This window comes from Cimex lectularius, unplaced genomic scaffold (assembly GCF_000648675.2).
Source record: "Cimex lectularius strain Harlan isolate CLEC.00 unplaced genomic scaffold, Clec_2.1 scaffold36, whole genome shotgun sequence".
NCBI classification, from domain to species: Eukaryota; Metazoa; Arthropoda; class Insecta; order Hemiptera; family Cimicidae; genus Cimex; species Cimex lectularius.
The window spans coordinates 1469247-1487929 of NW_019392648.1; the positions used below are offsets into that span (position 1 = coordinate 1469247).

An 18683-nucleotide genomic window follows, 5' to 3' on the forward strand; every position below is an offset into this window, starting at 1 on the left:
CATTTTATTAGCAATCACACCCTTACTCCTTTCATACATTATTTTCTCATTATTGAAGAATTATGGACTTATGACTTCTGTCTTATCAGTCCCACCTTTTTCTCAGTCTTCTCTAGTCAGGTCCATTAACTTAACCATTAACCATTAACTTTCTCACATTTATAAATACATTCAGTCCCAATTTACACAAAAGGGAACACGAAACAACATATCTTTTAGTACTTGCAAAGCAGCCCTGCTTCCTCCAGAAATCAGAACTCAAATATTTTCTCCCATGTACTAGCACAATTCGCATATTAGGTTGAATTTCTACTTGCTCTTTTTATAGCACCAAGGAATTGCACCCTCAACTAGGTGGGGCACATCCTTTCTCAACATGCTAGCACATGCTTTAGCCCAAAAGTAAGTGCCCATGTATCAATTTTGCATGAGTTAGGTGAACCCCCTTCTATTCAGACCCTCCATAGACCACCTATCAACTGACCTCTTGACATATAAGAGCTTCTCTTTAGTTCAAGCCCATCGACAATTCAATTTCATTTTAATCATTTTTTTAACCGCATTTATAGATTCAGATGGTTAGATCTGAAACTTTAAAGTTCTGGCCTTAGCTGCCTCTTCGCACTCTTCATCACCCTCCAAACCTATGTCCAGGGACTTAGACAACTACCATTGTTTTGCTGATGCTTCAGTTTAGAACATCTATCTAACAAATGAGGAATTCATTCCTGTTGGGTACTCAATATTTCACCATCATCTAATATTATAGATTTTTTGTAAGTGATTTTGCAAAAAGTCTTTTAAAGTTGTAGAAAAAGTGAATCTTCAGGCTTCACCTTCATCATTTCTAACATAGATTCATTCCAATAAATAAATTGTCTTGTAGAATACATCTATCATAAAAACCTTCTTTAACTAAAATAGTTATATAAAACAGGATTTCTTCCAAAAATTAGAACAGTGGGTTTAGAAACTTGCTGCTGTTGATTAAAATAGATACGTTGGCTGGCCTACTTGCTCTCTATATGGAGCCAAGTTTGCCTTTTTTGATTATCTTTGACCCAAGATGAGGAGCTTGTGTGTAAACTGTGAACGGCTAATTTTGTTTATCTCTTGTTTTTATTTACTTATCAACGAAATTGAATTTGGGTTTAAATAAAGTAAAAAAAAAAAATCGACATTTTGAATAATTTGAAGTCCATTTTGAAAATGCACCTAAATTTTTTATTTTATTATTTTCATTTATAATCATTTAAAACGACTTACCTTATTATTAAAACAGAATATGATCTAAGACAAATTATAACAATACAAATTGTAAGATTTTTGTCATCGTTCTTTTCATAAAAATTCGAAAATCGATTGTCTTTTATAAGATGGGAGAGGGTTTGTGGCATCAGTATATGTAAATAAATAATCGCTTCTTTAAATAAATGTTAGAATTTTTAAGGAAAATTATAATTTTGAAGTCAAATTAATTAAAAATTAATTAAAGTTATGATGATAATATAATAAATCGTTGTTTGTCGGCAGCTACGGCGACCGCCTTCCAAATTTCAAGTCAGTTCATGGTTGTTATTTTGATACTCTATTTTCTGATTCTCTTTCATTTTCGCACCACTTTGTTGTCGTATGGTAGAGTGACTTTTTTAACACTTTCTCTTAATTTTGACCCCGCCAATTAAAAGATAGATTGGAGATTCGTTGTTGCTCATTTATAAGCAAATTTTAAACGTTTTAACTTCATATTAGGCAAGTTTTATCTCAATTCGTTCTTAGAAAAATGGCTAACGTCCTTCACCTTGCTTCAAATGGCTGTTACGGAGTTATGCTTCATGGAGGAACAGAATTGGAAGATGCAGAGGTGAGCCTTCATTTTTCCCAACATAATTTGCCTTTAGATATTATGTTTATTTAGAGTTTGTTTATTTTTCATACTCGTAAATGAAATGAATAACCTTAATAATTAATCGATTGTTGTGGATTTGTAAGATATTAAGTTCCTATATTGCATTTATATAATGATCATTTTGTAGGTTTTATACATCTACAGAAAAAAAAAACTGATGCAGCTAAAAAAGACGTTTCTACATCTTCAAAACCATTGCACACTGCTGTAAAATTGTTTTACAATTTAAGCTTATTTATACTTGAATCATTATATGTTTGTAATACAGTATTCTTTGTATAGCGAGTAGTTAAAACCCATAATCCTGCAGCATCGATAGTGGCTGCATTGTAAATGCTACGCAGGTCAGCTGCAACAGCCTTGCGGTCTTTCCAGTCAACATAACGCAAGGAATGATGCACTTGATGAACAGTACAAAGCTGTACTCTTGTCTGAGGGTAAATGGCTTCTATGGCGTCAGGAAAGCTTTTCAGTCCGTCTCAGCAAGCAATGACGAGATCCTGCAAACCACAATTTTTTAGCTCGTCATCACTCACAGCCAAAACTTTGCCCCTTCAGTTGCACAGACCCAACAATTCTTTTTCACCCTGGATAAAATTGTATTAATGCGAGAAGCAGTATACCCACTCTTCATGAATATATAATGTAGTTTATTTGGAAAATTGGGGGATCGCAGGGGCTGAGTGGTTAGGGTGACCGACTCGTATATGCCACAGTAGTGGTTCTGGGTTTGAATCCTGGCAGAGCCCATGGCTTTTTAATTGATAGTATAATAAATGTATTGTAAAGTGGTTTGACCTCTTGCCTGTGACAGCCTGTATGACAAGAATTATTTTATTTTACTTATTTGGAAATCATTTGCAGTGCCAACATTTTAGAAATTAATTTAAACCAATATTCCTTGGTGCATCAAGTTTGGTATTGAATATGTTTGTCATATTTGATTTAGCTATTAATGTCTAAAAAAAAAAAACTACCCAAGAAATCTACTTAATTTTATAACAAATTTTATATATTTTTCTTAAAAAATCTAGATTAAAAAAATGCTCCAAACTTATGGCAAAGTTCATGAAATACAAAGAGGTGGTCCTAATTGTTTTGTGTACTTCAAAGAATATGAAGAGGCCAGAGGATGCATCGACGCTTTGGCCTCTGATCCCAAATTTCAAGCACGACCGGCCAAGCCCAGGGAAACCAAAGAGAAAAGTGATGTTAGAGAAACGAGGTAAGTTTCAGCATTTCATGTTTAATTTTACAATAAATTCAAAGATCGTGATATTCAGGCCGATGAGACGAGACCCGAGCAGAAAACTAAGATCAAAGAGTGAAATTAGGAAAGAGGACTTCGACAGGATCACTTTCAATACTGAACGTACAAAAATTGAGAAAGAGAGACATTTGACCTTTGCCCCTGATTGCATAGACGTATACAGGAGAACGGTTTGTAATTTCATTATGAATTTCATAGTCTCGACTTTATTTCGCTAATATTACAGGAAAATAGGAAGAGTACTACAACTGATACAGGTGATAGGCTTAATAAAAGTCAGCGATTTTCTAACAGTCGAACAAGCAAAGGTACTTACTCAAATTTAATATGTTAACAGTTATATATAATTTTTTTAAAAGTAAATACTTACAATCGTTTACAATTACAATTTTTATTTTTTGTTGTTTACTGAATACTTTTAAAGAAAAATATACGATAGCTAAACAAAAAAAAATTAAACTGAATAAAAAAATTGTATCAAAAATATTTCTATGGAAACTGAAAAAAATATTCAATTCAAAACACAGAATTTCCTCCTCTTGCATTGATCACTGTGTTCATTCGATTTGGCCTCAATTTTATGAGGTTTGAATATAGTGCTTCGAAATAGTTTTAAAATACTCCTCCATCAGTGTTATTCTTAATAACTGCAAATACTCCGGCATCACTTGGCGACTTTTTACCCTCTTTGACAACTCATCCCAAAGGTGTTCGATACATGCTGGCCACCTGAAACATTGAATTGAAGCCTGTTCCAATCATCCTAGTTGTGTGGGGCCTTGCATTGTTAAGCGTAAAAATAAAACCATCGCCAATTAGTGGCTTGTAAGGAACAACTTCTGTTAACACATCTTCAATTATCGCACAGATGTTAGGAAATCCACTATGAAGATCAAATTTGAGCCATTGTTGCGTTCTAGGAGAGTAAAAGTTTTAAAGGACTTACAGATTGTGTTGCTTGCAGATATTAAGTTTCCTGTTGTAGGACACTCAAGATCTGTTGTAACTTGATAGGTGAAAAAATCAATCCTGCATGGTCATCACACTGTAATTTGTTTATAGGCTGAAACTTGAAGGGATGTTAATGGAAATGGCAAGCTAGGATTCATTTTCCAGTCTCTGATCTTGTTTTTTGTTGCCTTCTTCAAATAGTCGAGGTTTTACTCTTGACACTCTTAGCAGGTCGTACCAGTTAATGAAGACCTCATTTTTGTTTCGAGTTTGATTAGTCAAATATTTTTATCGCACTCCAGGTAGGAATGTGTGAATAAAACTTTCACAGGCTCAAAACATTCTAGTGTTCTAGGAGGTATACATACATTCATATTAAGTTCTTATTCTTATTTTGACTCCCGCACGAATCTGTTGTATGTCCTCCTGAAGTACACTAACACTTGGATAAGCTTCTTTTATTCCATACTGCAAATGTTGACCATTCATTTTTACCTGGACAAACTGTTTTCTTCCCTCTTAGCAGTTTGTTTTCTGTAGAGCAACTGGATGACACTTTAATCTTGGTATCAATAAAAAAATGACAGTCAGTTTTCCCATAGACCTTTCATATATTCATCAACTTGCAAACCTTTAACTTTCATTTTCATTCATTCTTGCGCCAATTTTTTTATCTTTTTTTTAAGATATGTACTAGGGTGACTGAAATGCAACTTTTTGTCTTAAATTCACTATTTTTCGTGGTCCGCTTGACCAATTAATAATATTCAATTAATTAAGGTTTTAAGTTGAGATAAAAAAGTCAGTGTCACGAGCGGGATTCGAACCCATGACCTTCAGCTTGATACGCCGCTACTCTACTAAAACTTTGATTAATTGAATGTTATTAATAGGTCAAGCGGACCACGAACAATAGTGAATTTAATTGATTAAAATGAAGTACACTTCACTAAAGCTCTCCGTGGCCATTTGTCGCCGAGAATCAAATAGATTACACGACATTTGAAAAATGGCAAAAAAGGAGGGAAAATTCAAAAGGTGCTGTTGAGATGGGAAGTTAGTGTCCAAGAGGATCGAAGTTACGATAGCTCAAGTGGGAGAGTAGCGGCGCATCTAGCTGAAGGTCGTGGGTTCGAATCCCACTCGTGACACTGACTTTTTTTATCTCAACTTAAAACCTTAATTTGTGTCATGAATTGCCTATAAGTATTTGAATTTAGTTATTATTTATTGCACTACGACCCCCTTCATCCTAATCAAAATAGGCATAGCAATACAATAAACGCTGTAGTAATTAAGTTATTTTGCATAGAGATTCTGTTATTTATTTACCCAAACATCATACCAACAAAGTATTTTTGATACACTGAGTATTATAAATTAAATTATTTCAATTAATTATATTTTTAATCTAAGGTCTTGGTTGAGAGGAAACAGCTTGTGCCATAAGGGGGATTTGAACACAGAACCTTCGGCTCAATACACCTCTGCTCTAACCCTTTGAGCTATCATGTCTTCGATTCACCCAGGCTCCAACTCCTCATTTCAACCTACAACCTTTCTAATTTTCCCTCTTTTTGCCATACTTGCAAATGTCGTGTAATCACGATTTGATTCTCGGCGACTTACAAAGTGGCCACAGGGGGCTATTAGCAAAGTAATTACTTCTTTTTAATTAATATATTAATTCTTATATGTTTAGAGGTCATAATTGACCTATTTAATTATTTTTTCATCTCAACCAAGACCTTAGATTAAAAATATAAATTGATTGAAATAATTAAATAGGTCAATTATGACTGCTAAACATATAATAATAAATTAAAGTTTTGTTACTTAGGAAAATAAATAAAAATGGTATATATATTTTCCAATTAATCGTCGGTAAAAATATGTATAATACATATTCACACATACAAATACATCTTTTGGAATTATTTTGCCTTGTCTAAATAGACATTTCATATTTCAATTCTAAAACAATTTGTAACATTATTTTTAACTTGTATTTTTTGCTAATATATATAATTTTTACATAATATATATTTTTTTAAAGAATTTCAAAGAAATAGTGATAATGGACCGCCACATCTCATTCACTGTATGGATCTGTGGATGGATTTCATATTGAGTAAGTATTTCACATAAATATTTTACTTTTCATTTATTATTACCAGCAAGCTAATTTTATAGCAAAGGAACTCATGCTTTTGTAACTAAACTATGTACATATACATTTGTAACTGATTTTTTAAATGTGTAATTTATTGTTACTTTTATAACTTTTGGTACCTTAATACCAAAAAACACTCCTTTTTATGAAGGAAATATCTGTAAAATAGGAAATATCTAATGAAAACTCTTTTTCCCCCAGGAGAGTTCGGTATTAGAAATGCTGTTGAAGTGATTCTAGGTAATCTTCCCTTATTGAGTAATATGCAGAAGATTTACGCCCTTACATCCACTTTTGTTGATGTTATTAACGTCGTAATGGTTGAACGAGGTCATAATTACAGGTACAAATTGTGTAAAAATATTTCTGTTTAAGTGACATTTTTCATATTTCATCGCATTACTATTTCAGCCCGTATGCAAAAGTTTTTGTAACGTCGCACGATGATGCTAATATATTAAAACAGAGGCTGCACCATCATATACTCGGGGGTAAAAGGATATTCGTCCAGTTTGCTGAAAACTTAATAATGTAAATGCTATTTATTTATATTTGTTGGTTTATTACTAGAAAACATTTCCATGTGTTTTATTTTAATAAAAAAGTAAATGCATTACTTATTTACATTTATTTAGGCGTTTCGGGTATTTACACCCATAATCAGCATCTTATATTGTATTAAATTTATAATTGATTATTATCCGTATTATATTTTAAAAGATATGGCCATGTTGCATTTGCCGACAAGCCATGGCCAAGATGGAAGAAGGTTACCTATCAAAAAGTCATAAAGTCATGTAATTAAAAAAAGTTTTATTTATATATTATAGACGTTGAACACTGTATATATATTTATATGATACTATATGTATTTAACCAATATACACTTTGAAAGTAAGATTTATTTATTTCATATATATCTCAAATCTCGTTTTCAAAAATGATTTATTTTATATAGTTAACTAATTAATGGTTTGAATGTAACATTTGCATGCACGATTCCTATCAGATCACACTGGGATACCACTTTCACATGAGTGGTCTTCCATTTCTCTTTAACTTAATTAACTTTTGTGTTAGATATTCAGAATTTGTGGACTAATACCGATCAATCCTTGCTTTATGTTACACTTCCTCCAATAAATAAATAAAAAATTCTCTAATTTATCATTTTGAAACTATTATTATGAAGATTTATCTGTAACCAACAGTGTGATATAGATTCACTAGTTTTTGTGGCCCGCTTTACCAATTGATATCTTTCAATTAATTAACGTTTTTAGTTGAGATAAAAAAGTCAATGGCATGAGTGGGATTCGAACCCACGATCTTCGGCAAGATACGCCGCTTCTCTACCACTTGGGCTATCGTGACTTCGATCCACTCAGACACTAATTTCCCATCTCATCCCCACCTTTTGAATTTTCCCTCCTTTTTGCCATTTTTCAAATGTCGTGTAATCTATTTGATTGGGGGCATCGGTGGCCGCAAGGTTTAGGCGTTGACACGGCACTCATCACTGTAAAGTAAAAGTCCCGGGTTCGAATACAGCGGCCCTGAATTCGAACCCGACATACTTACAAATGGGCTTTTTTTCAAAAACACCGGCACCCTGAGAGTTTATATGACCTCTGCTGTTACGAAACCTCGTAAAAAAGAAAAAAATCTATTTGATTCTCAGCGACAAATGAATGAAATGGCCACAGAGAGCTTTAGTGAAGATATACTTCATTTTATCTTATTAAATTCACTAATTTTCGTCGACCAATTGATATCTTTCAATTAATTAAGGTTTTTAGTTGAGAGTCAGTGTCACGAGCGGGATTCGAACCCACGACCTAGGCTAGATGCGCCATTACTCTACCACTTGAGCTATTGTGACTTCAATCCACGCGAACACTAACTTCCCATCTCAGCCTCACCTTTTGATTTATTTTTTTAAATGTCAAAAAAGAGGTAAAATTCAAAAGGTGGGGGGGTTGAGATGGGAAATTGGCGTTCGAATGGATCGAAGTCACGATAGCTCAAGTGGTAGAGTAGCTCCGTATTTTGCCGAAGGTCGCGGGTTCGAATCCCACTCGTGACAACTGACTTTTTATCTCAAATAAAAACCTTAATTAAAAGTGTGATATAAATTGCCAAAATGCTGTGTACTAGAATAGATACTTATCTGCTGAAAAATATTTTACTTCCATGTCAAAAAAATTGTCAATTTATAAGGCTGAATTTTAGACTTAAATCACCTTAGGAAAGCCAATGATACATGCAAGTTTTGGCTTAATTTGTCCTGTCAGGTTTTCCAAGCTTATGGCACACATGGCAGTTTAAGTGTTTATCGTGTCAGTTGAGCATGATTGGTAATTGCAAGAAATTTCTGTATAGTTCCCAAAGAGAAAGTACAAGAGAACTATGTACGAAATAAATTTGAACTTAGTTATTAGTATAAGTATTAAATTCACATATTGTGATGTTTCAAACTCACTAATCAATTTTTCCACCTTTTTTTTTTTTTTGGAACCTAATGGACCTACCTATGGATCGTTTCACACGTGACATTAAAATAAATTAAGACAACTAAAAGCAGTCGTGTTAAACAATGGAGAAATGCATCCTAAGAAGATAGATTCAGTAATAAGTCCATCATTGCTCTATATAATTACACCATTTTTTTATGACCATTTTATTTTATATTCAGTCATTACCTATCATTTTGCACTGCCTGTTGTAGCAAATCATTTGCTCAGAATGTGCAATCAGTTAATTTTATTGACTTCTTTGATAATGCTACCAATTAAAGTCATGTATTTAGTTTTATTTTTTTTTAAATATATAACAAGCAGTCTTGAAACTATTAAACATGGTCAGTTTTTTACTTTACCATGTTTACCAGTTTTTATGTATGCTTTTTGACAGATTGGAAAGGTGATTTAAAAAAATAAAACTAACACTTTTTTTACAATTTTTATAAAATATAAACGGAGAAGATATACAGTAAGGGTGCAGGGCCCTATTTGGTTGCCGCTGCCGCAGCTGCAGCCGCTTCATCCTCACGTTGATAAGCTGCTAAGATTTCTTCTTTCTTTTGAGCTATCCTATCTTCCCTCCTCTTTTTCGCCTCTTTCACCTTCGATCTTCTTGCTTCAGCTTGATCCCTAAACAATTCCAATATTAAACATATGTTCACCTGATTAAAGCATATTACAGCATTCCGTACTTAAGCATTTTCGTCCTAGCCTTTTCAGCTTTCTTCTTATGGATAAATTCCATCAAAACTCTTTTGTTCTTGAAGACGTTACCTAGAAAAAGAGGTCATCGATATCAAAAAAGTTAAGAAATATATAGTGTTGTAATAATTTACCTTTAGCTTTCATGTACAAATCATGGTACATTTGCCTATCAATCTTTTTAGCTTCCCTGTATTTTTTGAGAAGACGCCTTAGAACTCTCATTCTATTTACCCAAAGGACCTAAAATTTATTTGTATAATTATAAAGGAATAATACTTTTTCATATTAATAAAATAATTGGGCATGAAACAAATACAAACCTTCTGAGGCATTCTGGCATTGGCTGTACCTTTCCTCTTACCAAAACCACAATGCCGTCCTTTCCTCCTGGCTTCTGTGTTTTTGCGGACTCTTGCTCTTGAATGCACAGCAACAGGCTTCTTAATGATGAGACCATCTTTAATCAACTTTCTAATGTTTTGCCCTTAAATAAAAAAAAGGAAAAAATAAATAATTTATACAAACCAATGAAAATACTTAAGAGTAGTAGGACAAGCTGGAATCACATATTCATTGACTATATGTGCAGCAGTACCAGAATTTTACATTTAAACTAATTCACTACTTTCGTGGTCCACTTGACCAATTAATACATGACAATTAATTAATGCTTTTAGTTGAGATGAAAAAAAGTTAATGGCATGAACGGGATTCAGAAAAAATTGAAAAATGGGAAAAGGAGGGAAAACTCATAAGGTGAGGTTGAGATAGGAAGTTGATGTCCAAGTGGATCGAGGTCACGATAGCTCAAGTGGTAGAGCAGTGGCGTATCCAGCCGAAGATCGTGGGTTCGAATCCCACTCGTGCCATTAGCTTTTTTTCATCTCAACTAAAAGCCTTAATTGTCATTTAAACTAACAATTATTATTAAGTAAAGTCTAGTTCACAAGTAATATAATTTAAGGATGAAACTCTCAAGAGGTTTCTCCAAAAGATGATGGATTAGGTTCGCCAACAGAAAAAAATTGCTCATGGACAATGGAGAGGTTTATTGCAGGTAACTTTTTTTTAACACAGTGCTGGCTATACCATAATCCCTGGAGCTAATGTATAATTATGTTAGAAATGATTATCTGATTTCAGAGAATAAATATGACGAGAAGGCAAAGCCTTAAACCTATGATCACCACATATATGTTTTCTCTCAACTGGGATGTATGAAGAGTCTAGCACAATGATAATTGAGAAATTGTGAGATGCGGTCTGGTGTGATGTAGGTTTAGAAAAACATTTTCTTTATCGTGCCAATGTTTCGATCTTTATCTTCGATCATCTTCAGGGCCTGGGATTTGTAAATATTATTATAAAATTATTTAGTAGTTGTATTTCTTCTACTGTTACATCCCGCAGCATTTCTTCCTGAGGTTTCTACCACCACAGTTTATTAGGTGCCAACGTTGGTTTCTCCTCTGTTTCTTTGAAGAATCTACATGTACCGGGTTGATTTATATCAATATTCCTTTAATTCTTTTGTTGCCTAATCTTGTCAGGATGGATTGCTATGTCCATTCAGTGAATTCCATTGTTTCCTCACTTTCAACATGCTAAGTTACCAAAAGGCTCAGGACCGATCAGCGGTATAACAGTCTCTTTCTTAGCAAGGGCATCTGCTTCCTCCATCCCCTCTACTCCTCTGTAATGTCCTAGGCATCCAGTAGTGTACCTTGTTTTGTATAGGTAATTTAATTTTTCAAATCGCATCCTTAAGCTAATCATGTTTGAGTTTAATGCTCTGATGGCTGACTATTTTGGCTCCAAAAGATAGTCCTTGTTTTTAAGTAGATTTCAGATTGAAAGATACTCGCACGTCAGGTAATAAACGTTCATTTGGGGATGTTCAACCGTATGGGTTTTTATAGAAGTGAAATTGGCTTAGGAAGTTAAACATTGACTCTTAGGTCAGATATACATGTTGGTTTTTGCTGTCCAGCGCCACAGTTGCAGTCTGAAGTACAGATCATCAGATTGGCTAGTATTTCCCTCTAGTTTCCAGCAGCCCTGTGACAAAATGGCAGCACTTTTATTTTTTGGTACAACTTTCAACACTATGTTTGTATTCTTCATGCTTCCAATTCCAATTCTGCTGTTCTTATTACTGTCCAAACTGCTTGCAATGACTAGTTTTTCCGTAAATCTGCAAAAAAGTATAAATCTCCCTCTTGAAAGTCTCATATCTATGGATGTGCCCAATAACGTCTATTTTGTTTTTTTAATGGTGAATAAAAATGCCATTTTCTATGGTAGACCATAATGGTAATTGTATGTCTACCAGTAGTTTTTGTAGAAATTCAATTCCTAATGGACCACAATAGGACCGCAAAAACCCACATATGTGCATCAGGCCTTACTTGATGTAATATCGGCTAGCTAAGATCAAACATGGAAAAATCCTAAGTGTAAAAAGGTAAAGGATCCTTGGTTATGTGATATATGGATGCCATAAACAAACTCAAAATTTTGAACTAATTTGACAAGCATGCAGTGAGTAAGTGATGTAGATATTAAACATTTTTGTTGTTAAAGAATGTACAGTTGAAAGAGAAAAAAAGCTTTAATATTTAGATTTTAAATCGCCATGCATGATTCCATTTGCTATCCTGCATTCCTATCCTAGAAGGTCGACCATAAAATCCCTTTGAGTGTTAGTGCATAATTAAATAAATCATAAATGTTTAAAAATAACAAACAAAAAAAATTACTTGAATTTGTGTTGGCGATCTCGGTGATTTCGTTTGGATCCAACCAAACCTTTTTCTTCCCGCATCTCATAACAGAGGCGGCGAGCCTCTTTTGTAACTTTAGAGAACTGAAAAATTAAGAAAGCCATAACTGAAATGGGATTATTTATTAAAATCACGATCATTTTGCAAGTTTTAAAAATATGCATGTTCCAACAAAGCAGAAGGCATGGGGGAAACCGCATGTACACGTGAGGTTAAACCTTAAAACTTTCGATTTAATTTAATTCAAACCCTCTGAGAAGAATTAATTAGAACTGTTCTCAAAGCAGTCGGCGTCTCGTTTATAAGACAAGCTTTCAAATTTAAAAAGTTTCTATTTAAAATTTATAAATTTGGGACAATTTATTTACCTCATGTCGGCTAAAGAAACTCACACGACTGAAGAAATAAAACGGAGTCAATATCACGGTTTTCTAAATCGGTCATGTGACGGAGAACTTCAACAACTTTAAAAAAATCATAATAATTTTAATAGTTTATTATCAAAATTAAACAATTTCTTTTCTAAAACGTTATAATTATTTTAATTATACTTTTTAAATTTTTCCATTTCATTTTGTAAACATAACAAATGTGTTTTGGATTCATAGATACATTCCTTTGTACAAAGAGAATAATTTTTAACACTCATTATTTTTTATTGCGTGCATTTTCTTTACTACTTCACATTTTAATTACCGTTACTAGAAAATTTTCAGTTATTAATTTTTGAAAATGAAAATATAACTTGGACAAGTTAAGTGCTATAACAGTCTGTGAGTTTTTCGTTTGTGAAACCAGTTCGTTTGTGATCGTATTTTTTATTGGTACAATATGTCACTCGTTACTTTATTTTTGCCTTGGAAGTAAAGAATCTCGCTTAATTAATCAGTAAGTCTTCATTGGGATTTGTTATTCAGTATTTCATTTAAGTGAAGTCTCAAAATAATTATAGTTTTTTTTTAATAGAGTTATTTTGATGAATTTTCCTTAATTGGTTACGATCCATTGAGCGCCTTGCATTCCATCATTTGTGAACCTTGAATGTGTTAATATTTAAAGAGAAAAATGATTTTCCATTCTAATTTTACATAATTCTGTAAAGCTTTATTTACTTTGCATAACCGATTCTCTGTTAAATAAGTGGCAGAGGTAACTTAAAACAGAAAAATAGCCGGGTCAACTATTTAGAAATTGCATGTACTTTGATCAAACAGAAAGTACAGATGGACATGTCCAAACATAGGTATCTGAATGTAGTTCATCTGTGCTAGAACAGTGTCAGCTCTGGCAGAATGTTGTATAGGTTGATTGTGATCCTATCCTAAGGCTGCTCGTCCATTGGAACCGAACTACGACGGCCGTTCAACAGCCGACGTATTTGACCAAACGGACGACCGGCAATATAGCCGAACGCCGTCGTCCACTGTAGCTGATTTTCATCAGTTTACGACACAGCCCAAATGGATGTAGAAGATTTGTTGCTGCTAGAAAATTCTTAGTTTACGTACAAATGAAATGAAAGAAATAAACAAAAATATTGGAAATTCCATTTCTAAAGCTATCCTTGATCACAGCTTACGCTGGACATCTCTCCGATGATTGAGTGGATCACGCATGTCCCAAGAGCCTGCTCCTCAACCGCACTTATCAATTTTTCGCAATCCATCGAAATGAAAACGAAACGAAAAGGTAAGCAAAAAGCAAAGAACGGCGTTAAACAATGGTGAGCGTCACGTGGTTGACAGTTGAAGTCGAAGTAACCATTCGGCCGAATAGGGCCGGATGATCCAAAAGCGAAGAAACGAATGAGCACGCGTCCATTAGAACTGTTTTGTTCTGTTGGACATTTTCCGCTTTTTGCCACCATTGAAGTTGAGGAAAGCCGAAATGATTGAAAAAGAATAAGCACGACATCAGATTGCCTCATGTTACACATTGACACCTTTTATAATAAAGTTGTCATGGCAAACAAAGCCACAGTCTCTTCAATGTTTCATATTCTCGCAGTCTAGACTTGACTAATTTTGTTATCACAAAAGCATAACTATACAAACAGATAAACGTGTTCAAACATACGGATTTGTATGCAATTCACCTGCGTCAGAAGACTATCATCTCAGCAAACAAATTAACTTGCTTCAGAATGTAAGATTTATTTTTGATTTCTATAGGTCGTTTCCGATCCTATCCTAACTATTTTGTTCTGTTAGACATTTTCTGCTTTTTGTCACCTCTGATGTTGAGAAAAGCCAAAATGGTGAAAAAGATTAAGCTACAACATCAGATTCCTTCATGTTGCACATTGATATCTTTTGTAATAAAGTTGTCATAGCAAAAAGAGCCACAGTCTCTTTATTGTTTCATATTCTCGCTGTCTAGTCTTTGCTAATTTATATGTCACAGCAAGCATAACTATATGTGCCGATGACCATGCTCAAACATGCGAATTCGTATGCGGTTCACATATGTCAGAAGACGGTTTCAGCTCAGCCAATAAAGTGTTCAGAATGTGAGATTCTTTTTGAGTTTTATAGGTAATTTCTAATCCTATCCTATTTTGTTCTGTTAGACATTTTCTGCTTTTTGCCACCATTGAAGTTGAGGAAAGCCAAAATGGTGAAAAAGATTAAGATACAACATCAGATTCCTTCATGTTGCACATTGATACCTTTTATAATAAAGTTGTCATGACAAACAGAGCCAGTCTCTTTATTGTTTCGTATTCTCAAAGTCTAAACTTTGCTAATTTATATGTCACAGCAAGCATAACTATACGTGCAGATGGCCATGCTCAAACATGCGCAATCATATGCGGTTCACATGTGTCAGAAGACGGTTTCAGCTCAGCAATAAAATGTTCAGACTGTGAGATTCTTTTTGAGTTTTATAGGTAATTTCTGATCCTATCCTAACTGTTTTGTTCTGTTAGACATTTTCCGCTTTTTGCCACCACTGAAGTTGAGGAAAGCCAAAATTGTCGAAAAAGATTAAGCATCAGATTGCCTCATGTTCCAGATTAACATCTCGTCTAATAAAGCAGTTTCAGAGCCACATTCTCCTTATTATTTCATCTTTTCATAGTCTAGATTTGCCTAATTAAAAGTCACAGCAAACATAACTGTATGCTTCAAATTACCATGCAGCCACGAATTTCAACTGTAGAAAACCCTGAGGCCTTGTGTGCTTCACCTTAACCATCAGGTGTCATTCTTTTAAAATGAAGAAAATGCGTGTATGACCCTGCCCAGTTACGGAAATTACTTCATATAGCTAGTGTGGAACTGCCTAAATATTTATTTAAATAAATTTAATTACTTTTAACATGAAAAATGGATATTCACTTAAACAGGTTCTTTGTAAAATAAAATTGTTGGTTATTTGTTATAGATTCTTAAAAGGTCGATTTTTTTGAGTTTAACATTTAAGATTGTTCCATAAATGCTAAAATGGAAAAATCACGAGAAGAAGTGCTTGCAGAAAGAGAGAAGAAGAAACAAATGAAATTAGCCGCTAAACAGAAGAACAAGGAAAAGGCCGTTCAAGGTACCCGGCCCAACGTTATAGCAGCTGAAAACAAAGATGGCCAAACTAATCTAGAAAAAGTAGTTATTATTTTATAGTAGTTAAATTTATTTTTCAAATCAAATTTTTAAAAATTTTTACTGTAACATTTTTAGGTAAATTTATCTGAAAAAATAGATAATATTGTAGGTGATCATATTCACAGTAATGCAAATGATACAAATATACTTAAAAATGGCTCTAAAACAGAAGCGGCCCAAGAAAAACTGGAAAAAAATGAAAAAAGTCGTGAAGAGGTAATGGCTGAACGCGAGAGGAAGAAGCTCATAAAACAGTCTGCCAAGAACAAAAATGAAAAAGTGTCTCAAAAGGATGAGACTAAGGTCCCGCCAAAAGATGTCACTAACATAGCAAAGCAAAAGTCAAAAGCAGAATTAAGGGCTGAGAGGCGGGAAAAGCAGGTAATAAAAATTTATTCCACTAATTTTACATTGTGTTTTATGGTTTTATTTTCAGGAGGCACAAAGAGCTGCAAAAGAAGAAAGTAAGAAAGCAAACCAGCCTCAAGAAAAAGAAAATAAATTAAAACCGCAAGAAACCAAACCCCCAACTCAGCCTCAACCTGCAGTATGAAAGAAGCTCATCTATTTATGAGAGAAACTAAATTTATTTACAAGAGCACTTTTTTTTTCTTTTTAAAGCAAATTGATAAATCAACTTCAAAGAATCAAGTCGAGCTAAGACACCAGCAGAGGGTCAAGTTGTTCAGCCATTTGCACTTCGATCAACTGTCATTCCCATCGCTCATTACTGAGTATGACAATATGATTTGACCCACTTAGTTAAAGAAAAAACTATAATAACATAAATTAAATTCTGATGTAGTACCATCCATCCTGCTATTCTGGAGCTTGGCGCTAAGTATTCAGCGAGGCTGACAAGTGGGTCAAATGCGAGATGTGTCGCTCTTTTGAAAGCTTTGAAAGATGTAAGTATTCTTAAACTGTCTGTATAGATTATTATGAAATTATTATAATCTACTTTCCAGCTGATAACAGATTTTGTGACTCCTGTGGAAAAAGAGTTTTCCAGAGCTTTGGAAAAATGTCTGGGACAATCGGTCGCCTACCTCAACCAATGTAGACCTTCTTCTGTCAGCATGACTAATGCTCTTAAACATATAAAATCTCATCTCACTCAACTACATAATGTGTCAGAGGAAGACGTAAGTTTAAAATCTGAGTATGTCAATATTTAAAGTTGTAAACATATATATGTGTTGTTATAAAAAAGTCTATTTTTTCACAACATTTTATGGTGAGAGTACGTTCAAAGACATCAACATACCCTTTATGTTGATTTTAATATAAAAGTCATTACATTTTTTGTAAATGTTTATGACATTTGGCTGTTATAACTAATTTAATTTAAATAATATGGTGTAATTTTTTTTTCTTTAAAGGCTAAAAAGAAACTCTGTGATGTCATTGACACATATATTAGAGAGCAGATCGATGTAGCAGGAGATGCAATATGCTTAGCTGTACAAAAGAAAATAGCCAATGGAGATGTTATTTTAATTTTTGCCTGGTATGAAAAATAATTGTAACAGGTATTTGTAGTAAAGATCTTTAATTAAAATAAACAAATTCTTCTAGCTCATCTCTTTTATATAGAATTTTAAAAGAAAGTCACAGGGAAGGAAAAACATTCACAGTAGTCGTTGTAGATGGTGGTCCATGGTTTGAAGGGCGTGAAATGCTCCGAAGGCTCGTTACGCTTGGAATTAAGTGTACATATGTACTGATTTCTGCACTCTCTTTTATAATGGGACAAGTATGTCATATTTTTTATAAGTATTATTGAAACTTATCATACAATATAATTATTATTAAATTCACTATTTTTCATGGTCTGCTTGACAAATTAATATAATTTAATTAATTAAGGTTCGAAGTCACGATAGCTCAGGTGGTAGAGTAACGGCGTATCAAGCCGAAGGTCGTGTGTTCGATTCTCGCTCGTGACACTGACTTTTTTATCTCAACTTAAAACCTTAATTAATTGGTCAAGCGGACCACGAAAACTAGTGAATTTAATAAGTTAAAATGAAGTATACTTCACTAAAGCTCTCCGTGGCCATTTCACTTTCATCGAGAATCAAATAGATTACACGACATTTGAAAAATGGCAAAAAGGAGGAAAAATTCAAAAGGTGGGGTTGTGATGGGAAGTTAGTGTCCGAGTGGATCGAAGTCGGTGGTAGAGTAGCGGCGTGTCTAGCCGAAGGCCGTGGGTTCGAATCCCACTCGTGACACTGACTTTTTTATCTCAACTTAAAACCTTAATTAAATAATTATTATTGTTGAAGACTACAAAAGTTCTACTCGGAGCGCATGCACTCCTTGCGAATGGTTATGTCATGTCGAGAACTGGTAGTTCCCTGGTAGCACTTTCTGCCAAATCCTTCAATGTGCCTGTGCTTGTATGCTGTGAGACTTATAAATTTTGCGAAAGAGTGCAAACTGATGTCTTCGTTTATAATGAATTAGGTAAGATAATGGATACAACTTAATGTTTGATTTTTTAATTTTAATTAATTAATTTATTTTTTTAAATAGGAAATCCACTTGACTTTGTTCGGACAGACCAGAGATTGAAATCATGGGAAAGCAATCCCTACTTAACACCCTTAAGTCTTTTGTATGATATCACTCCTCCTGATCTTGTGACAGCAGTTGTCACAGAAATCGCCATCTTGCCTTGCACGAGTGTGCCAGTGATACTAAGGATCAAACCTTCTGACATGGTTGTTTGAAATTTTATTTGTAATAAAGTTATAATTTTA

General features: G+C 33.8%; 3 protein-coding genes across 4 annotated transcripts; 2 read left to right on the forward strand and 1 right to left on the reverse strand.

Moving 5' to 3' along the window:
- The first annotated feature begins 1541 nt into the window (after nucleotides 1–1541).
- On the forward strand, nucleotides 1542–7130 carry LOC106668542. Its single transcript, XM_014397394.2, has 7 exons — nucleotides 1542–1864; nucleotides 2944–3134; nucleotides 3193–3349; nucleotides 3406–3487; nucleotides 6187–6261; nucleotides 6505–6646; nucleotides 6715–7130. Exons 1-7 carry the CDS (start codon nucleotides 1784–1786, stop codon nucleotides 6836–6838), a joined length of 852 nt encoding a protein of 283 aa, XP_014252880.1. The 5' UTR covers nucleotides 1542–1783; the 3' UTR covers nucleotides 6839–7130.
- A 2119-nt stretch (nucleotides 7131–9249) lies between these two features.
- LOC106668437 (60S ribosomal protein L19) lies at nucleotides 9250–12778 on the reverse strand. The gene is made up of 6 exons (XM_014397186.2): nucleotides 12682–12778; nucleotides 12290–12396; nucleotides 9851–10014; nucleotides 9662–9770; nucleotides 9518–9599; nucleotides 9250–9455 (listed from the first exon to the last, which is right to left on the reverse strand). The coding sequence occupies exons 1-6, from the start codon at nucleotides 12684–12686 to the stop codon at nucleotides 9311–9313; spliced, it is 612 nt and encodes a 203-aa protein (XP_014252672.1). The 5' UTR covers nucleotides 12687–12778; the 3' UTR covers nucleotides 9250–9310.
- Nucleotides 12779–13016: 238 nt separating this feature from the next.
- Nucleotides 13017–18678, forward strand: LOC106668436 (translation initiation factor eIF-2B subunit delta). Of its 2 annotated transcripts, none has more exons than XM_024230498.1 (11): nucleotides 13017–13201; nucleotides 15727–15915; nucleotides 15991–16296; nucleotides 16352–16462; nucleotides 16537–16649; nucleotides 16721–16823; nucleotides 16884–17060; nucleotides 17298–17425; nucleotides 17494–17671; nucleotides 18207–18387; nucleotides 18457–18678. In XM_024230498.1, the coding sequence occupies exons 2-11, from the start codon at nucleotides 15760–15762 to the stop codon at nucleotides 18651–18653; spliced, it is 1650 nt and encodes a 549-aa protein (XP_024086266.1). In that variant the 5' UTR covers nucleotides 13017–13201; nucleotides 15727–15759; the 3' UTR covers nucleotides 18654–18678. The 2 variants fall into 2 exon arrangements, with proteins under 2 accessions (XP_024086266.1, XP_014252670.1); XM_014397184.2 differs by having other exon boundaries at nucleotides 13020–13201; nucleotides 15701–15915; nucleotides 18457–18677.
- Nucleotides 18679–18683: the final 5 nt, after the last annotated feature.

Bases quoted from the DNA above. Each gene is read 5' to 3' on its own strand.
- LOC106668542 (XM_014397394.2), top strand. From the start codon at position 1,784: ATGGCTAACGTCCTTCACCTTGCTTCAAATGGCTGTTACGGAGTTATG. The intron at 3,488-6,186 runs GTACTTACTCAA...ATTTTTTTAAAG, and splicing joins TAACAGTCGAACAAGCAAAG to AATTTCAAAGAAATAGTGAT. The intron at 6,647-6,714 runs GTACAAATTGTG...TTACTATTTCAG, and splicing joins GAACGAGGTCATAATTACAG to CCCGTATGCAAAAGTTTTTG.
- LOC106668437 (XM_014397186.2), bottom strand. The intron at 9,600-9,661 runs GTAAATTATTAC...CTCTTTTTCTAG, and splicing joins TTTGTACATGAAAGCTAAAG to GTAACGTCTTCAAGAACAAA. The intron at 9,456-9,517 runs GTACGGAATGCT...GGAATTGTTTAG, and splicing joins GCTAGGACGAAAATGCTTAA to GGATCAAGCTGAAGCAAGAA.
- LOC106668436 (XM_024230498.1), top strand. From the start codon at position 15,760: ATGGAAAAATCACGAGAAGAAGTGCTTGCAGAAAGAGAGAAGAAGAAA. The intron at 15,916-15,990 runs GTAGTTATTATT...TAACATTTTTAG, and splicing joins GCCAAACTAATCTAGAAAAA to GTAAATTTATCTGAAAAAAT. The intron at 16,297-16,351 runs GTAATAAAAATT...TTTTATTTTCAG, and splicing joins CTGAGAGGCGGGAAAAGCAG to GAGGCACAAAGAGCTGCAAA.